Source organism: Mycteria americana, chromosome Z (genome assembly GCF_035582795.1).
Source record: "Mycteria americana isolate JAX WOST 10 ecotype Jacksonville Zoo and Gardens chromosome Z, USCA_MyAme_1.0, whole genome shotgun sequence".
Lineage (NCBI taxonomy): Eukaryota > Metazoa > Chordata > Aves > Ciconiiformes > Ciconiidae > Mycteria > Mycteria americana.
The window spans coordinates 23,073,025-23,091,325 of record NC_134396.1 but is presented as its reverse complement, the minus strand read 5'-3'; the positions used below and the strand labels follow the sequence as shown (position 1 = coordinate 23,091,325).

Sequence of the window (18,301 nt, the reverse complement as noted above, 5' to 3'; positions counted from 1 at the left end):
TGAGTTATTTTAAGTGTATTTAATTTGACTTATCTAAAGCGTTCACTTCAATTACTTAAAATGTCGTACAGCCTGCAGCAATCCAATGTGCATCTGTTGTTTAGTTCCATATCAAGGCCTATGCCAAAAGCCACCTGAAATATTACCCAGTTATTTTCCCACAAAGGCGTCTGACCAAGGCAAGGAAGAAACCTTGATCCATTTTTGGCACTATTAACAGTATGCTAGAGAGAGTTTTTATTCTGACTTGGTTCTGCTGATCTCATTCCAAATTTTGCTAAATCCCATTGTATATGTTCTTCCCCAATAGCTGAATTAACCTAACCAGCAGGACTTTCCTATTCAAAAAACAAAGCAACCCCTCCTTGACCATGATGTGCTGCTGCTGACAGTTTATTCTAAGCAATTTTATAAGCAGAACTGTTCTAGTAAGAATCACTCTGCATATAGACATTTTCCACTGGTACACTGCACACAAAATCTGCTGCTGCTTTCATTATCAGAGTTTAGGGCAGACACAGTAGGTCAGTACTTAAAATAATTGCTGGCTCAAGCTGTTCTCTCTTTGCAGTTGGATGTTACCTTTCCCACAATGGAGCCACACTAACAGATGGTGTCCTGGCAGAGTTCTGGTTTAGCCACCTTTGCTCAAACTGCTGCTAAAAGTGGTCCATACCGACGTCTCTGCTGCTGGAGATGTTTGTTAGTTAGAAAGTCCTGACCATTTGCACAAGAGTGCTCAGATTCTTTACCTTCTTTCGTGAAGTATTACTGGCAGAAGCATCTTTACAATACTTGAGCTGTTAAAGCACATTTAAGGGAGCTACTAGTAGTATTATTATGAACAGGAATATCTGAATACCCTTTAGTATGCACTTTAGAAGAAGGGTTCATGAACTGGTCCTTTGCAGAAGCTGTAGTTTGAAGTTGTATTGTCTTCCACCAATATTGAAAGACTGTGGGAACAGCTGAAGAAGCTGCTGTAACAACACATTGGTTGAAGTTAGGGTCACAAAGAATTGTGTAGTTGCAACACAGGCATTGAATTTACTGGCCCATGTGAGTGACAAGGTGACTTTTGCTCAGAACAGTAGCAATCACTTTATCCTTTTATTTCCCTGGTTTTCAACAGTTTCTGATGTCTAAGAAAAGTTTAGACTCCCTTTCTTCCTCCGGTTTCACCCAAGAAAGCCAAACAGCCAAAATCAAAAGGTGCAGTAAGTAACATAGTAAGGAAATGGGACAGCTCTAGGCTGGAAAGCCCACTTTCACCAACAAAGGGAGGCTTGGAGCTAAAGAAGCATGGCATGCTCCCCAGGCTCTTGATGGATCTTTTCACTGGCTTCAGGGTCACAGAAGAAAGACTTCTATCTGGGATCCACCAGTGACCAGCATGATATCAAAGTCATTTCAGGTTGATAGCATGACATGGCAAGTAGGAAAGCTGTCACTTTGATGTTGTTCAACTATTGGAATAATGCTCCCACCTAACTCATGGATCTCATCTCTGCATGAAAGAGACGTCCTCAAACACTGCTTGTTTTGGAGCTCAGAGCTGCCTGATGCTTTCTCTCACATTTGTTAGGTGCAGCTGTCTCCTTGCTATGGGGTCAAGGCAGACTTCTCTGAAAGGACTTTGAGAGTGTGTGAGTATCATGGTCACAGATGTTACACACAATAGCTTTTGTAACCATGCTCATCCTCAAAGCTTTCAAAGGTGCATTTTTTTTCCACAGGAAGGAAACACTGAATAGTTCTGAAGTTACTTTGGCTGTATGTGTTGAAATATAAAAACGTTTTATACATAAATATGGCTAATCATCACCACATAAAAGACATCATTCCCTTCCTGTGGACTTCTGGTAGAGGGTCCATTTTGTGTGTCTTTGGAAAGCATGATCCTTCTATCTGTACACTTTGCCTCCATCCACTTATTTTGGCAAAACCAAATGAAATTCATGCTTCTACTACACCAACTGCATTACAGGTAGACAAGAAAATGTCTTGTTGTAGGATATTTCTGCTGACAAAATTGCCAAAATATCTAACAATATCTATGTTGAATAATGTACCACAGTTAAGCTTTTTTGTCGTTTTCCTATTAAAGGGAATTTAATTGATTTAAAACTCCTGAGAGTTTGGGTGGACTTTTTTTAAAAACTAAATAAGTGGTCAAGTAGCTAATCCATTATAGGCAAAGCTTATTGCTATGTCTGGAACAGAAAGAACTTCTTCTCATTTAACACCACAAGATCCAATACCTTTAAACCCACTGAGCAGGATCATAACTGTAGTTGCTCTTTACTTCAAAAGCAATGGGGCTCTGCAGACACAGTAGTCCAACTGGAAAAGACTGTGAAATTCAAACCTAGTTCTGTGTTACAGCACTTGTCACATTCCAAGGTGGTTTTTGTAATCAGCAATTCATGTAGCTGGCAAATGGACAGGGTATGCCCACGGAATGAACGCTGGTTGATCTGTTCTAGCCTTCAATGTCAAAGGAGAAGCTTAACAATAATATTTAATAGAATATATTGTTGCACCACTGAACTTAAATTTGGTTCAGATTTCTAAGTATAAAATACTTGCTTCAGCAAGAGATACTGAAAACTTAGTGTTCATAGTGACTAAGTGATGAACTAGTTTGTAGCATTAATTTCATGCCTACTGATATTGCTGCCTTTGTTGATAGCCAATGAAAGACCAAACTGGATTAAAAATTGTTTTCCTATAATCTCCACAGATCAATTTTGAAACAAAAATGGTGCATTCTGCACAATAAAGCATTCACAGTGAGGTAGCAGTTTCAGGTGAGCAACATCTTGAATAGTGTTTCCAGTCAAATTTTTGTGGAATTCACCATATGAGGGCTATAGTAGTACATGGTTTGAGCAATAACCCTTGAAGTTATTTCCTCAGATTCTTGAATAATACCATAGTTTAAAGAGAATGATGGAAATCTGGATAGGAAAATGATCAGAAAGTACAAAAGCAGAACATAACTTAAATAGTCAGTTGAAAGTTTTTTCTTTGCTGATTCATGTAACAATTCAAGATGTACATTAAAGGCTAAAAGGAATAGTCAAAATTCCTTGTCTTCTGTAGTCCCAGCTCACACTAGCTGTTCTCACTCAAACTTTCAGGAATACAGCGTTTTTTTTCAGATACATTGTCCTCTTGTTGGACTTGGTAATTAAAATTATTTTATGCCTTCAAAAATATATTTGCCCTGTATAGGGTTGGCAAAGGCCTGTAAAGGAGAAATTATCTCAGACCTCTTCCCCCCATCCCCCTCCTCCCCCCCCCCCAAAAAAAAGCACATATATTTGGTTCAGGAAGCAGCCTTGCTACTGAACACGGTTGCAGCCCAAACCTACTGTACTGGAGCCACAGGCATGTAGCTGTTCAGTGGTTTAGTGGTGGTGCCTGAAGCTAAAAAGGAAGCAAGGCTGCAAGTTGAAACCAAGGGGGTAAAAGCCGCAATAACTATTGCCTGAAGTGCACAGGCCTCTTCTGTGGGACACTGTTTACCCCTTATGGGTGTGAGAAGTACTAATGCTGCTGAGGACTAGGTGGTCAGTGGCACACCTGTACTGAGGTGAGGTAGTCATCCAGTAAAGATACTCTTCTGTCCCCTTGTACATGTCAAAAAAATTTACCCCTCCAAACTACCCTTGTCACCTTCTTTTTCAGAGCATTGTGAATGACAGCGACATCCTGCCTGTTGCTGCATTTTATTACTGGTGTGTCATTAGGCTCTCACATCTAGGAGAGGCAGAATCTATCTGCATGACACTTTCGTGCTTAGCCACTGGACTTCTACAACTCTTAGTCTGGCATTTGCTCTACATTTCAGCTACCTATAGATATTTTTTTCTGGGCTCAACAGACGGAGTCTTGCCTTACTTGTATTTATTCAACCTTTCACTGCAGTGATGAATTTGACAGCCCAGAAATCCCCATTCTTTGGCCAAGAGGTTAGTTAAGTGGCTGTGGTGTTGGCTTTGGGTATAAGCAATCCATCTGAGTGCCAAAGCACGCACTGCCTGCAGTAAGCTACGCGCAAACACCTGATGGCGTATGCAGACTGCCTTATTCCTCCTTCATACAGGGGTAAATAACATCAGATTCCGTCATAGAAGAATCAAGCAGCAATACCTCATTTTTGTTCTCAGAAGGGGTAATTAAATCCAGGCAGAGAACTGTACTATTGCAGTAACAGAATTGTGTTGTCTTTATGGGTGAACCATCCCAGTCATTAGTGCAGACACAGGTTCAGCAACATGCGTGCTACTTCAGTACATTTTGTGGCTTAAGTGGCTCTGAGGAACAAGTCTCTGCGTAGTTGGGAGATCATCTCTTTGTACAAGAAGACAGTCCTTTTAACACAGTCGGGATGGGTACATTTGCTTCCTTTCCAGCCAGCTAGACAGGACAGCCCAAGTCACCATGCGGGTCCAGTGAACATTACTGACATACATATTACAATAATGTCTGGAAACTCAATGAGCTGAGGCCCGTTTTATACAGTACTTCTAAACTCAGAGCACTTCTCAAATATTCATTAACTTTCACAGTGTCTCTTTGACACAGAGGCATACAAACAAAACTAACTGGCAGGGTTTTTTTTTTTCCTTTTACCAGGACAGGGGACAGGGACATCCTGTCCTGTCCCCCCCCCCAAAAAAAAAACCCCAACCCCATCAAAAAACCAACCTATAAAAGGGAAAACTTTTATAGCAAAATAGCGACACCTACTGCTTAATATCACAGTTACACCCTTCTGCTCTTAGAAAATAAAGCGGAGGGGGAAACACCGGGAGGGAAAAGCCAAATTATCTGGGGTTTAGCGAACCTTCTTAATTCACTGCGAGAAACGTCTAGTCCCGATGCCAACAGGAGAGCTGCCCGTAAAGACAGGCGCCCGGCCTTTCCCCACCAGCGGTGTCAAGGCCCCGAGCTCTCCGCCAGCCGCCGCCGTGTGAGGGTGTCACTGCCTCCCCGCCACGCGTGCCCCGCTGCCTTCCCAGCGCGGCAGCGACAGCGACAGGGACGCCGGAGGGCGCCCCGCGCACGCCCGGGCTGCGCCACGGCCACGGCCACGGCCGCCAGGGAAGCGCTGGGCGGCCGGGAGGTGTCGCTGCCCGCCGCCGGCAGCGCCGCCCGCCCCGCTTAACGTGCTCGGGCGCGGTTAAGTAGCTGAGGAGGTCGTTGCAGGCGAGGGTGAGGCTGTGGTGTAGATGCCCTAGGAGGCGTCTGAGCCGTGGAGGTGGTCTGTCGGCGAAGCCTCCTCAGCGGGTCTCTCCGCCGCAGCCGCCTTCCCGCGGGCTGGCAGGAGGAGGCGAGAGCGGCAGCAGCGTCACCGGAGCCCGACTCGTCGGGCGGCAGCCGCTGTTGGCGGCGGGGGGGCCGGCGGGATCATGGCCGCTCCGTCTCCGCACAGACAGCAGCTGCTGCGGTGCAGCGTGAAGCTGCTCCTCGCCAGGGAGGAGCTGCCGGCGGGGCTGCAGCTCGCCAGCGCCAGCCAGAAAGCCCTACAGCTGGAGGTGCAGCCGGGAGAGGAGGACGCGGATGTGACTGTGGCAGACGGTAAAGTACCGACGCCGCCGCGCACTGCCGGCCGCCCCCCTCGGCTTCCTCATCGCGGGGGGCGGCCACCGCTTTCCCCCTCCGCCGGTAGCCGGCTGGCCCCTGAAGGGGGCCGGGCGCTTCTTCTCGTTGACGGCTCGGGGGGGAAGAGGCCCTGTAGCCCGCCGGGCTGTCAGCGTCCAAAGTAACCCCGGCGCGGTGCAGGGGGCTGCCGCCGCCTTCCCTCAGCGCCGCCGCCGCCCTCGCGGACAGGTGCGGGTAGCGGCCGGGCGGCGCGTCCCGGGCCGTTAGCGGCCGTTAACGGCCGGCGTGCGGCGCGGCCGCTGTGCGGGCTGGGGCGGCGGGGCCACGTCTCTCCCGGCGTGGGTCGGCGGGGGGGCTAGGCACCTGCTCCGGTGGGCGCCGGGCTCGGCAGCGTTAGCCCTGGCCCCGTCGGGGTCAGTTCAGCTCTTGGTGGCTGTTCTAAGTGCTTTCCTCGGGCTTGCCGGGCTCTGGGGCGGACGTGGGAACGAACTCGTAGTAAACTCATGGTGAGGAGCCAGCTTGAACCCCAGACAAGTGTCACGCAGGCAGCTAGTGGGAACTGGTGTCGTCTGCACGGCCCTGCAAAGCGCTGCCCCGTGCACAGCTTTCCCCGCTGTTGTTAGAAGCTTGCTAGTGGCCAACTGCCACTTGGCAATAAGAAGTTGCTTTATCGGGGAAAGGTACAAACTGGCATGTCAGGGTCGTTTTTCCTCTCTGCTCTTGAGCGCTGTTGAGTTTGTAACTTTAACCAGGGATGGTCGGAAGAGGTCTTTCCCCCTTATCTGAAGGACAAGGTCTTGATTTCTTCCTACAGAACCAAATGGAAGAGACAAAATAACAGAACTGGAAAGGAAAGGATGTAAAGAAGCCACTCTAGTTGTATGAAGTATGCTTGTTTTTCTGCTGCTGCTGCCAGCTGGGCAGCTGTGCTGAGAGGGCAGGGGAGCACAGCAGCGTCTGGGGATGTGCTGTGCTGCTGCGAAGATCCAGACCGGTCCAGAAGGGCAGCACTTAGCCCTGAAGTAGTTATCTCTGGCTCTGCTACTTGTAGATAGGCTGTCTTCAGATGCATAGGTGGTGTCTGCGTGCACACACTTTACTGACTTTCTTGAAAGCAATCATTCTTTCGGATTTGTGTCTTTACGGGGTAGTAGCAGAGCTGATACTTTAAAATAAAACAAACTTGAATCTGGGTGGCGGGAAGAGTGGGAAAAACCTGAAATTGCTGTTTGTATAGAAAGTAATTACAAATGCTCTCGGTGAGGTGGGTGAATGTGAGACCAATCCTGAGCAGGTCTAGACACACGATACCTGTTGTGGCTTTGATTTTTCACAAGTAATCTCAGTAACTTCTGAAAGGATTGCTGGAATAGATGGGTTACACTTGGTTTTGTTTTTTGGTCAGCAGTGTAAATAAATCATTTCATATGCCACTTGATACTGGATATTTGCTTGTGCTATCAGCCATTTAACATGTTGTTTAAGAAAGCATGAGTGACAAAAAATGACCGTTAATCACAGTTGAGATGTGCTTCTGTCTTGTATTGTATTAATTTGAAGACTGGCCTGTAGATAACTGTTCTCTCAGTCTTTTATACATGCACATTCTTGCATGCATGTGAATGAAAGACCTGCTGGAAGCAGAATGAAATTCAAAGTCATCAATTTTATTTTTTTTTTTTAATTGGAAGGACTCACATGGGACACAACTGAAAACTTTAAAGATATGGAGGGGATATATATCTTTTTTTTTTATGCCCAGCAGCACTGGAGTGTAGTTTACTAAAGACTTGTTTGATAAGTTTTGGATGAGGGTGCATCAGTGGGCATCAGTGTATTGTTGTTGTAAGAGAGGGGAACTTTGCAAACCTGTTTTGAGGTGCAAGCTGTCTTCTTTCATCTTTTTCCTTTCATATGAAGATGTTCAAGCTGAACCCTATCAGACCCTGTGAGTAACACAAATCTTTTTAGTTGTATCTGGGAGTTCGGTAACTTGGTGCTTGAATACTTTGTGTACTAGGTGAGAGAAAAAGTCTGCAATGAGCTAGATGACATACTACATTAGCAGTACTAAGAATAGGGTGTGTTTTTCTAGCATGGATATCTACTCATTAGAATGATCTTACTATTATTTATGTTGTCTCACCTGGGATGGACAATTTTGCTGTGAAAAGAAAAACTTTTTTTACAAATCTTGAATAGAATTGAGTGTACTGTGGTGCTATTTGTTGTTGTTGTTAAGGTACACGTTATTTAAGCAGTGAAAGAAATTGGCATAATTTCAAGTGTTGACTTTTTTTTTCTCCATACTTTACATTGAAGTGATGAAAATTATTCTCAAAATTCCAAAAGCTCTCAAAGTCTCCCAAAGCTATGTATTGGATATGTTTGAAAAAATAATTTGGTTGTAGTTACTGTGATTCTTTAAACACATCTTGAAGGGGGGTTGCTGGTTTTTTTCTGATTATTTAAAAAAACCAACACCAAATTAAAAAAAAAAAAAAGAGTTCTGGTTTAGGATACCATCTACTTCCTTCACCCTAAGGGAATATTTGTCAGGAAATATTTTTGTGGAGAATGAAGCATGGAGTTTTTATGTGTATTTTAAAGTGTTAAAATACCACTAGTCAAACTGTGTGGTCAAAAATTACTCTGCAGATCTGTGATTAGACTGCCCATCAGGACTGCATTCTTACCCTTGTTATAGCATTCAGTTTATCTGTAGTTTTTATACTTTGCCTATCACTGCTGTATTTGTCTGAACCTGTTCTATTATTGTCTGTAATGTAATAATGGTAATTGAGTATAGAGCTAAGTAGGAATGTAGACTACATTGCATAGCATAGTGTATAGTATATAGTATGTTGCTGGTACTGAGAGTGATTTTTAAAGGCAAACATGCAATGGGTTCTGCTGTGGTTGATCAGCTGTTGATCGTGCTCCTTACCAGCAGCTCAAGCCTTAACATTTCCCTTTCACGTGGACGCACGTTGGGGCAATACAGTGTCTAAAGTCAAGGGATATCAATACAACCACTCAGTTCCCCAGAAAGGAGCCTGAAACAGTAGAATTTCTCTGGAAGTGGAACAACTGGTTATGATCCTGAGATGCAGAAACTGACAAATAAATACAGGATATTAAAACAAGGAAAAATGAAGAATTACGCTTTATCAGGCAATGGATCCGTTTCAGCTGTGGGACAGGAGAAAGCAAGAATCTCCACAGTGCCATATTAATATACGTAGAGTGGACTTTCTAAAGTACAGGTGCCAAAGGCAGCACGTGAGTATACTTCTGAGTGCTGTGCAGTGGGGCCAGTGCTCAGCTGGAGCTACAACCATTTGAGAGGAGTGTCCATCAGGGAGAGAGTGGTTTCTGGTGGGCTGTGAACCCAAGGAGAGCTGGAGACTGATGCCTTCTGTGGAGCAAAGGTGTTGTCAATAAGATAGATGATCATCTCATCCTCCTGATTTTCTGTGACAGTTCTTCACCACTGATTGGGAAATGAAAATCTAGTCTCTTGAAAGGTAGCTTGCTGCTGCTGAGAGAACTCTGACCTTGGGTCAAAATATTTTTGAGGGTGCTGAACAGAAGAAGAAATCATGTTGACTGACATAGTGGATTGCTTTGGGAGGATGGGATATTAAAAATGTAATTTATAGCTGGTTTATGGAATGATCATAACAGAATTACAAAACTTCTGGTATAAATAGTGAGAACTTCTGGGAACAAAGTAGAAAATTAGTGTCCAGGAACTGTTCCCAGGAGACCAAGAGAAAATCCAGGGCTGCAACCTACTTGGATCAAAGGAAGCATAAGAGCAGATGGGCTCAGTGTCATAAGATGCAAATGTAGCAGTGTGGTGGCTTCTCCAGGTCTGGGAGACCTTTTGGATTCCCTTTCCGGTTATACTTGGTATGTAAACAGGTGGTGATCTTAAACTGAGGCCAGTGAAACTCTAACTGAAAGCTTCAAAATTTGGCAATGTCTGGAGGTTTCTCCTAACCACAGCAGCTGTACTTTAATTCTGTTATATTCTTGTTTAGTTGCTTTGAAAGACCATTAGCTACTGTTTCTCTGAAGTATTTTTTCCCCACTTCATCTGACAGCTCTTTAGACAATTACAAGAAGCTTCCTTGAATACTTTTAAAAACATACTGTAAAATCCTTGGAATCTTGTATTGATTTTGGTTCCTTCTGTTGATTGTCCCTTGCAAGTATCAAGGATATAAACACAGACAGGATTTAAGCTTCCAAAGAACAAGACACATCCAACTGCCCCTTACCTAACAGGTAACATTGTGCTCGGTCGTGGTGCTTTTAATATGAAACAAGATTTAGAGCTATTGAAGCTGAGAACAGGAACCTGGCAGCTAGCAGCTGCAGCTTCCATGTATTTCTGTGTTAAAGAGCAAGTTCTGTAGAAGCACGTATTATACCAGCTCTTCACCTATTACTTTGTTTTGCCTGAGGTTACAAAATCCTCTATATCCTTTTAGGAAAGGGTTACTGGCTCTACCTCATAATTTGGAGTGAGGGAGGGAAAGAGAGAGGAGTATTTTTTTTCTGATTCAGCGGATGCTTTGACAAAATTCAACAGCAGCCTAGCAAATATGTAATTTGTCTCTCTAGTTATATGCAGAATAAACTCAGCGATATCTAAGTAGGCTGCTTTCCAAACTGTCTTTTTATTCAGAGGACCTGGATAGGGGATAGATGAAACTGGAAGAGCAGTGCTTTTTTTTTTTTTTTTTTTTTTTAAAATGAGCAAACAGTCTTTTTTGAAATTCTGATTTTTTTTCCCCTTTACCTTCCATGTTCCAGTATCTGCAATAAGCTTGTTAGTTGTAAATGACAGACATAAAAATTGTGAGGCGGCAGATTATTTTCTGTCTGTTTACAGTTGAAAGAAAATTAGGAAGTCTGTAACAAATTTGTGTTTTGTTCTTTATATGCGTAAGGTGAAGTCAAAAAAAGAAGAAAAAATTGGGCATTACATATACAGGAAAGACTACTGGGTAAATGCTATCCTTTTAGATTGTTGTTGCAGTGTCTTCATATATGCTTAATTTTTTTTAATACTGTTTAATTATTGCTGATCAGAAAGTATCAGCTTCTATGGATGGCCATGAATTTTGGAAGAATTAGTACAATAAGTGAAAGCCCTAATGAAAGTCTGTTGTATTTTACCACATTTTTACATCACCACTTATATTTGTTTAAGATCCTTCACATCTGACTTAAGAGTTGCCTCCCTGGGTTCCAACTTTTGAACTCTAGGAGAAATGATACCCAATTTTTGACTGAGTTATGAATAATGTTATATTTTTTGTTTAAAGATGTCACCTACTCTTCAGGAGGTAGTTCTGTGACCCCATAAGCAGATGGAGAATTCGTATTGACTTCAAATATGCTGATCATGTCCCAGCTCTGGCAGAAGACAAACTGCAGTTGCTGGATGGGCAGTAGGGAGTATTGACTCTCACAGGGTATGATAGCTGTAGGGAAGCCCTGCTGCCTTTTGTCTTAATAAGTACTGGTATTATAGGACATATATTTAGCTTTTTTAAAATTATATAAAAGGGAAAGTATGCAGCATTGTTGGACTCAAGGAGAATGTGTTCTATTTGTGCTCCAGAACAAGGGTGCTCATTAAAACTTTACAGCTTGGAAAAATTCGTCGCTGCTAGTCCAGTTCCACCAACTCAGCGGTAACAAAACATTCATGGTAGTGAGCTTCAGACACTATTGAGCTGGACGGGATACGAACCATTAATCACAAGAGGTAAACTCCACATTCTTTTACTTGGTCCTTGCTTAGTTCCTCCCCATGCAGTACCTTGCAATCAAATATATTGTGTAATTTTTTTCCTATCCCATACTGAGACCAGTTTTAAATCCTAAAACATTAGGAGATTTAAAAAGTAAAGTAAATCACTTACTAGCTGAAATTCAAAAATATCAGGTTTGGATATGGTGGAAAATGTATTAATAGTATGAATGCTTATGTTCTAATACTGTACATTCATATGCATTGCACAGATAGTACTAGCATCAGCAGCCTCCATGTGCTGGTAGAGGGCAATCGCTGCCAATAGTTGTAAACATCAGAACTGATGTCATTCTCCATTTCCTTTTCACTGTGAAAATCTTCATTTTCCTAGTGGGGAAAAATCAGTTGCTAGAGGAAGTTTGAGCAGACAACATAGTTAATATTTCATACATATAATTCATGTAACCTCTGACATGCAGGTGACATGGAGGCTTTTAGTTGTCCTTTCCCACTTCTTTCTACATCTTTAAGGCAGCACAAAGGATTTCAGGGGGGAATAAACAAAGCACTTAAAATTTCTTTTTTAAATTTTATTCTGAAGGGAAACTGCAGGTCAGACAATTCTTGAAGCAGAATCGTTTGTGTAAAGGAATAGTAATGTAGTTGAAGGAGGTATAATTAGAAACAGTAATCCTGAAATTTTCTGTTAACTGTTTCATATTGTAGTACTAAGTATTCCAGTGGTTAGTTGAGTAGATAAATTCTTAAACTTACATTTCACAAGGGTCTTTTTATTATCTCAAGTACTAGGTTTTTTCTTCCATGCCAAACTTCTGCAATGTGTAAGTAGTTTGCTAATCAGTCATGGCCCTTTTTTTTCCCTTGAAGAGCAGGCAAGTAAAGTAAGAAGTGCAAGTGAATTTTGCAGTAGGACCATGCCTCACCTTTATTGTTTGATAATTAGCATTCATTTTTTATGTTAAGTGTAAATATCTATACACACATATGTGTGTTTATATAGGTAGGTAGATTAATGTATAGAGAGATGATAAATTAGAGACTGAATCGGGAAGTTCAATAACTAGCCTGAAAGAGACTACAGTGTATACTGGATAGCTTGTTTTGGTTTTGGTGGTGCTGGTTTAGGGGTTTGGCTGGTTGGTTTTGCTTCTGCTTCCTTGTATCCTATCTAACGCTCCTTGTGCTCTTATATTGTACCATCACATTGCATGTACTGTGTAACAGTGGTGCTCTGGCTATGGATGCGAGTATGGGATTTGAGTGACCTGGATTCAGTTCTGTATTTTCCCATAAAGTGTCTGCATCAATAATACAGCTAATCCTTCTGTAAAATGTGGTGATACCACTTCTTGACATACCTTCATCAGCCATATGGTAAAAGTAAATGTTTTAAACTTTTTACTTTAAAAATGTTTAAAACTTTTAAAATGTTTTAAATGTTTGGAAACTGTGATGACACCATCTATAGATAGATTGAAGTAGCTTTATAGTGGCTGGTGCTGGTACTGGAAGCATTAGAGCTGAGTTTACAGTAAATAGTGTTGCCTATAATGCCTTATGCTGAGAAGCCACTGTATATTGAACCACCCTGACATCTGCTGGAAAAGTAGCACAGTGAGCTGTAGGCAATCCAGGAGACCCCTGGAATGCATTCAGGATAACTTCTTAATCCAGGTAAAAGACAGCCCTACCAGAGAGGATACATTACTGGACCTGTTGGTCACAAACAAAAGTGAGCTAATCAGTGACATCAAGATTGGAGGCAGTCTGGGCTGCAGTGATCATGGACTGGTGGAGTTCACAGTCCTGAGGGATATGAGTCAGGCAAAGAGTAAAGTCAGGACCCTGAATTTTAGGAAAGTAAACTTCCAGCTGTTCAAGGAGTTATTCAATAGGACCCCCTGGGAAACTGCCCTCGGGGACAAGGGAGCAGAACAGAGCTGGCCGATCTTTAAGGATGCTTTCTGTAGAGTGCAAGATCCTCAGTCCCCAGGTGTAAGAAATCAGGAAAGGAAGGCAAGAGCCTGGCATGGCTGAGTCAAGACCTGCTGGTCAAACTAAAGGGCAAGAAGGAAATGCAGAGGCAGTGGAAGCAGGGACAGGTATCCTAGGAAGAGTACAGGGATGCCGCCTGGTCGTGTAGGGATGGGGTCAGGAAGGGCAAGGCGCAGCTGGAGCTGAACTTGGCAAGGGACGCAAGGAATAACAAGAAGGGCTTCTATAGGTATGTCAGCCAGAAGAGGAAGGTCAAAGGAAGTGTACGCCCCCAGTGAACACGACTGGCAAACTCGTGACAAGGAGAAGGCTGAGGTACTCAACTCTTTTGCCTCAGTCTTCACTGGCAACCTCTCTTCCCACACCTCTCGAAGTGGATGGACCGCAAGACGGGGACTGGGGGAGCAAAGTCCCTCCCACTGTAAGAGAAGATCAGGTTCGTGACCACCTGAGGAACCTGAACATACCTAAGTCTATGGGACCTGATGAGATGCATCCCTGAGTACTGGGGAATTGGCTGTTGTAGTTGCTAAGCCACTCTCCATGATATTTGAAAAGTCATGGCAGTCAGGTGAAGTCCCCAGTGTTTGGAAAAAGGGAAACATTGCACCCGTTTTTAAAAAGGGTAGAAAGGAGGACCCTGGGAAATACCGACCTGTCAGCCTCACCTTTGTGCCTGGCAAGATCATGGAACAGATCCTCCTAGAAGCTATGTTAAGGCACATGGAGGACAGGGACGTGATTCGAGACAGCCAGCATGGCTTCACCTGGGGCAAGTCCTGCCTGATCAACCTATTGGCTTTCTACGATGGGGTGACTACATCAGTGGACAAGGGAAGAGCTACGGATGTCATCTATCGACTTCTGTAGAGCCTTTGACATGTTCCCCCACAACATCCTTCTCTCTAAATTGGAGAGATATGGATTTGACAGGTGGACCATTCAGTGGATAAGGTATTGGTTGGATGGTCACATCCAGAGAGTAGTGATCAATGGCTCAATGTCCAGATGGAGATCAGTAATGAGTGGTGTCCCTCAGGGGTCTGTATTGTTACCAGTACTGTTTAATATCTTCATCAATGACAGGGACAGTGGGATTGAGTGCACCCTCAGCAAGTTGCACCCTCAGCAAGCTGAGTGGTGCAGTTGACACACCTGAGGGACAGGATGTCATCCAGAGGGACTTGGACAAGTTTGAGAAGTGCGCCCATGTGAACCTCATGAGGTTCAACAAGGCCAAGTGCAAGGTCCTGCACCTGGGTCAGGGCAACCCCTGGTATCAATACAGGATGGGGGATGAAGGGATTGAGAGCAGCCCTGTGGAGAAGGACTTGGGAGTACTGGTGGATGAAAAGCTGGACGTGAGCTGGCAATGTGCGCTCGCAGCCCAGAAAGCCAACCGTATCCTGGGCTGCATCAGAAGAAGCGTGGCCAGCAGGTCGAGGGAGGTGATTCTGCCCCTTTACTCTGCTCTGGTGAGACCCCACCTGGAGTACTGTGTCCAGCTCTGGGGTCCTCAGCACAGGAGAGACATGGACCTGTTGGAGTGGGTCCAGAGGAGGGCCACAAAAATGATCTGAGGGCTGGAACACCTCTCCTGTGAGGAAAGGCTGAGAGAGCTGGGGTGGTTCAGCCTGGAGAAGAAAAGGCTCCAGGGGACAGACTTTTTAGTAGGGCCTGTAGCGATAGGACAAGGGATAATGGTTTTAAACTAAAGGAGGGTAGATTCAGACCAGATATAAGGAAGATATTTTTTACGATGAGGGTGGTGAAACATTGGAACAGGTTGTCCAAAGAGGTGGTAGATGCCCCATCCCTGGAAACATTCAAGGTCAGGCTGGATGGGGCTCTGAGCAACCTGATCTAGTTGAAGGTGTCCCTGCTCATTGCAGGGGGGTTGGACTAGATGACCTTTAAAGGTCCCTTCCAACCCAAACTATTCTATGATTCTGTGATTTGCTTGGGCTTATCATACTTTCCCTAGTATGTATTCAAACTGAGTATTCAGTTTGTCCTCTGAGCCAATTTCTTCTCTTGTATTAATTAACTTGTAGTTTTAAGGTGCAGTTTGATGGCCCTTATACTATTACTGGTAATAGAACTTTCTAGGGAGAATTTCAAACAATATTCTTTGGCTGATTTGCAAAGGTTTAAAGACTTCTTGAGTGAGTCTGTAAGATTACTTCAGCTCTTTCTGAGCTTAAACTTTGAATAAGGGCCTTGAAGAAAGAGTGTAAAAATTCTCAGCCCTAAATATGTGCTAGTAAAATGAAACTGCTGGAAACTTTCTTTTTATAGCAATAAATGAAGAATCCTAAATGAACCAGAAGACATTAAATGCCTTGCTGAATGATGGTACTTTTGTATTTTGTTACTTCTGCTGCAGCTTGATCTGAACTAAATTAGACTTTCAACGTCCAGTGCTTATGTCAAGAAGAGATAGTGTGGATGATAATAGGTATAATGGAAAACTACACATGATTTTTCATTTTTGTATGCTTTTTCTTCCTCCCCCCCACTTTCTAGGTAGGCAACATACATCAATAAAAATACCTGCTTAAGCTTGTATGTGTTTGCTTTTAAATGTTTTGCAGTGCTGCCCAGATATTTTTAACAAAAGCAGTTGTTTCTAGTTAGGCTGGGAACTCCTTAAGAGCGTAGAGATGAATGAGAAAAGAAAGAAAGAAGAATCTTCTTTGGTTTTTAGATCACAAAGCTAAGGAAGAGGACGCTACCAGAAGGTTTTTTAAATGTAGGAGTCAGCCAGTAAGTGCTGCAGTAAATATTTACATTGAGTTTAGGATGTGTTTTTATTTGAAGGAGGAAAAAGTATTGCCCTCTGAAATAAGTTTACTTTTCTGGGTTTGTTTTGAGGGAGAGAAGGGAGGTTATTCAGGTTTGTAGGGGCATGGGATTATTTTGCCAAATTAGCTAAATTGCATGCACAGAGAAAATGACTGGACAGATGCCAAGAGAGTTTTATTTAAATGCCACTGATATTAGTGGAAAGGTTCTTACTGACTTCAAGGGAGGCTGGATCAGCTCCTGCCTGTCCCTTTTCTCTAACCAAAGCCAGTTAAAGGGATCACTGTATTTTAAAGGCAACAAAATAGCAAGTGAAAACTGGGATCACTGAAATGTTTTCCTAGCTGGCAGAAGTTGTACTCAGCAATGCATTTAGTGCAGTGGACTTGCACTTCTGTCTCTTGTACCCCAAAAGCCACTACTGTTTTGTTCTGTGTACTACAGATGGCTGAATTGTTTTTTTAATACATGGAAGGGTTTCTATATAGTAGTAGTGTCATAATCCTACTCTCACAGGACACTTGCATGTGTTTGTGTTAGCTTAGTAGGAGTCCCATTGCTAGCTCTGCTGGTTTTATGATCTTTTCCTGTTCTGTCTTGAATTTTCTGTGGTGAATTCTAATTTATTTAATCTGCAGGGGAAACTGAAGCAGTGTGTAAATATATTTGGATCTCGAGATAAGTAAATCTAAACATAAATTATTTTCTCCTTTCAATAATCTTACATGCTATCTATAAATTAAGTGAGGTTTCTGCATCTGCAAGTGTAACTTGAAAATCTTGCATTCATTTATGTTTAGCTATATAATTTCGAGTGAGTCAGGCACAAATACTTCTGCAGAAGTGTGTCCTAGTAATTTTGCCTTGTGATTTATTGCCACTGACTTCAGTTGGCAGTAGTCCTGGAAGTAGCATGGGTGGCATTATGCCTGCATGTGTCTGTAGGATCAGGTTCTTTTTATCCAGAAAACAAATTGCAATTGTTTAATAATAGACATCTGGAAAGCAAACCATCTGTACTGAGGTCATGATGGCCTGATCGTTTCAGTGCCAGCTGCTTGTATGCCAGGTTCTTCTGGCAGCTAAAGAGTGTGCACTGGAGAGGGGCTTTCCCTTCATTTCACACTGTCACATGTATGGAATGTTCCAAATATGCCCTGGACCCTACAGTGGCTTCCAAAACTGTAGCAGAAATGCTGTATTAGGAACTTAGTTTTCCTAAAGGCAGGTCTGCTTATTTGATTTCCAAAGCAGCACGATATAAAACAAGTGCAGGGAAGTGTTGGTGCAGACAGAGTGATAATAGGTTCAAACATACGCAGGGAATATTTAATAGAAAGACATTCCAATTTTTTTGTCCAAATCTAGAATTCTTCAAACATTATTATTAGTTACTATGTTCTGGTTTTAATACTTTGGCACTCTACCATGCACAGTGGCTGTGCGTTTCTGAGTAGAAAGGAAGTAAGACTCTGTTGCGTGGTTAAATGTTTGGCAAATAATATGTTAAAAACATTTGTGAAGCAAAAAAAAGCATTCCTGAAGCAGGAAAAATACTTCAAATATACTGGCTATAATTAAAATATAAAGTAATAAAATAAGATATTTCTGTTGTTTTGGAAGCAGAAGCAGGAGATTGCTGAAAATTACAGGCTATGTGGCTAACTATAGGGTACTGAAGCAAGGCAATAAAGATTAGTGACGCCTGAAGATTTGTCTGCATCTTTTGTTTCTTTCTTCCCTGCTCCCTCTCACCACTGCTTAAAAAGATAAAATACATCTGACTTGTTGATTAAAATGTAACAAATCTTATATACATATTGGTCAGTGACTACAATTTCCTAACTTCCCTATTTTAAAACTGTCACTCATAAACAGAAGGCTAGTTTCTTTACATATCCATGGATAAGAGATTCTTAATTTACTGTTCTTCTTTTCTTTCTCATTATTAAAAGATGAAGTTTTCAGGAAATAAAATTTATTTTTTAAATTTACATTTGATGATGCTTTGCGTTAGCTGCTAAATATTTAGACATTAGATTTAACATGTTAGTTTAGTCCTCAGTGCAAAATGAAAGAAGCTTGTATCTCAAA

The 18,301-nt window shown here is 42.7% G+C and overlaps 1 protein-coding gene across 4 annotated transcripts in view; it reads left to right on the top strand.

Moving 5' to 3' along the window:
- The first annotated feature begins 5,208 nt into the window (after positions 1-5,208).
- LOC142421802 (histone-arginine methyltransferase CARM1-like) overlaps positions 5,209-18,301 on the top strand; it is a 78,936-nt gene continuing 65,843 nt past the window's right edge. For all 4 annotated transcript variants that reach the window (XM_075526890.1, XM_075526889.1, XM_075526888.1 and 1 more), the window contains exon 1: positions 5,209-5,589. In XM_075526890.1, the coding sequence (XP_075383005.1) occupies positions 5,421-5,589 (169 nt within the window). In that variant the 5' untranslated portion in view covers positions 5,209-5,420. The remainder of the gene's footprint in view (positions 5,590-18,301) is intronic.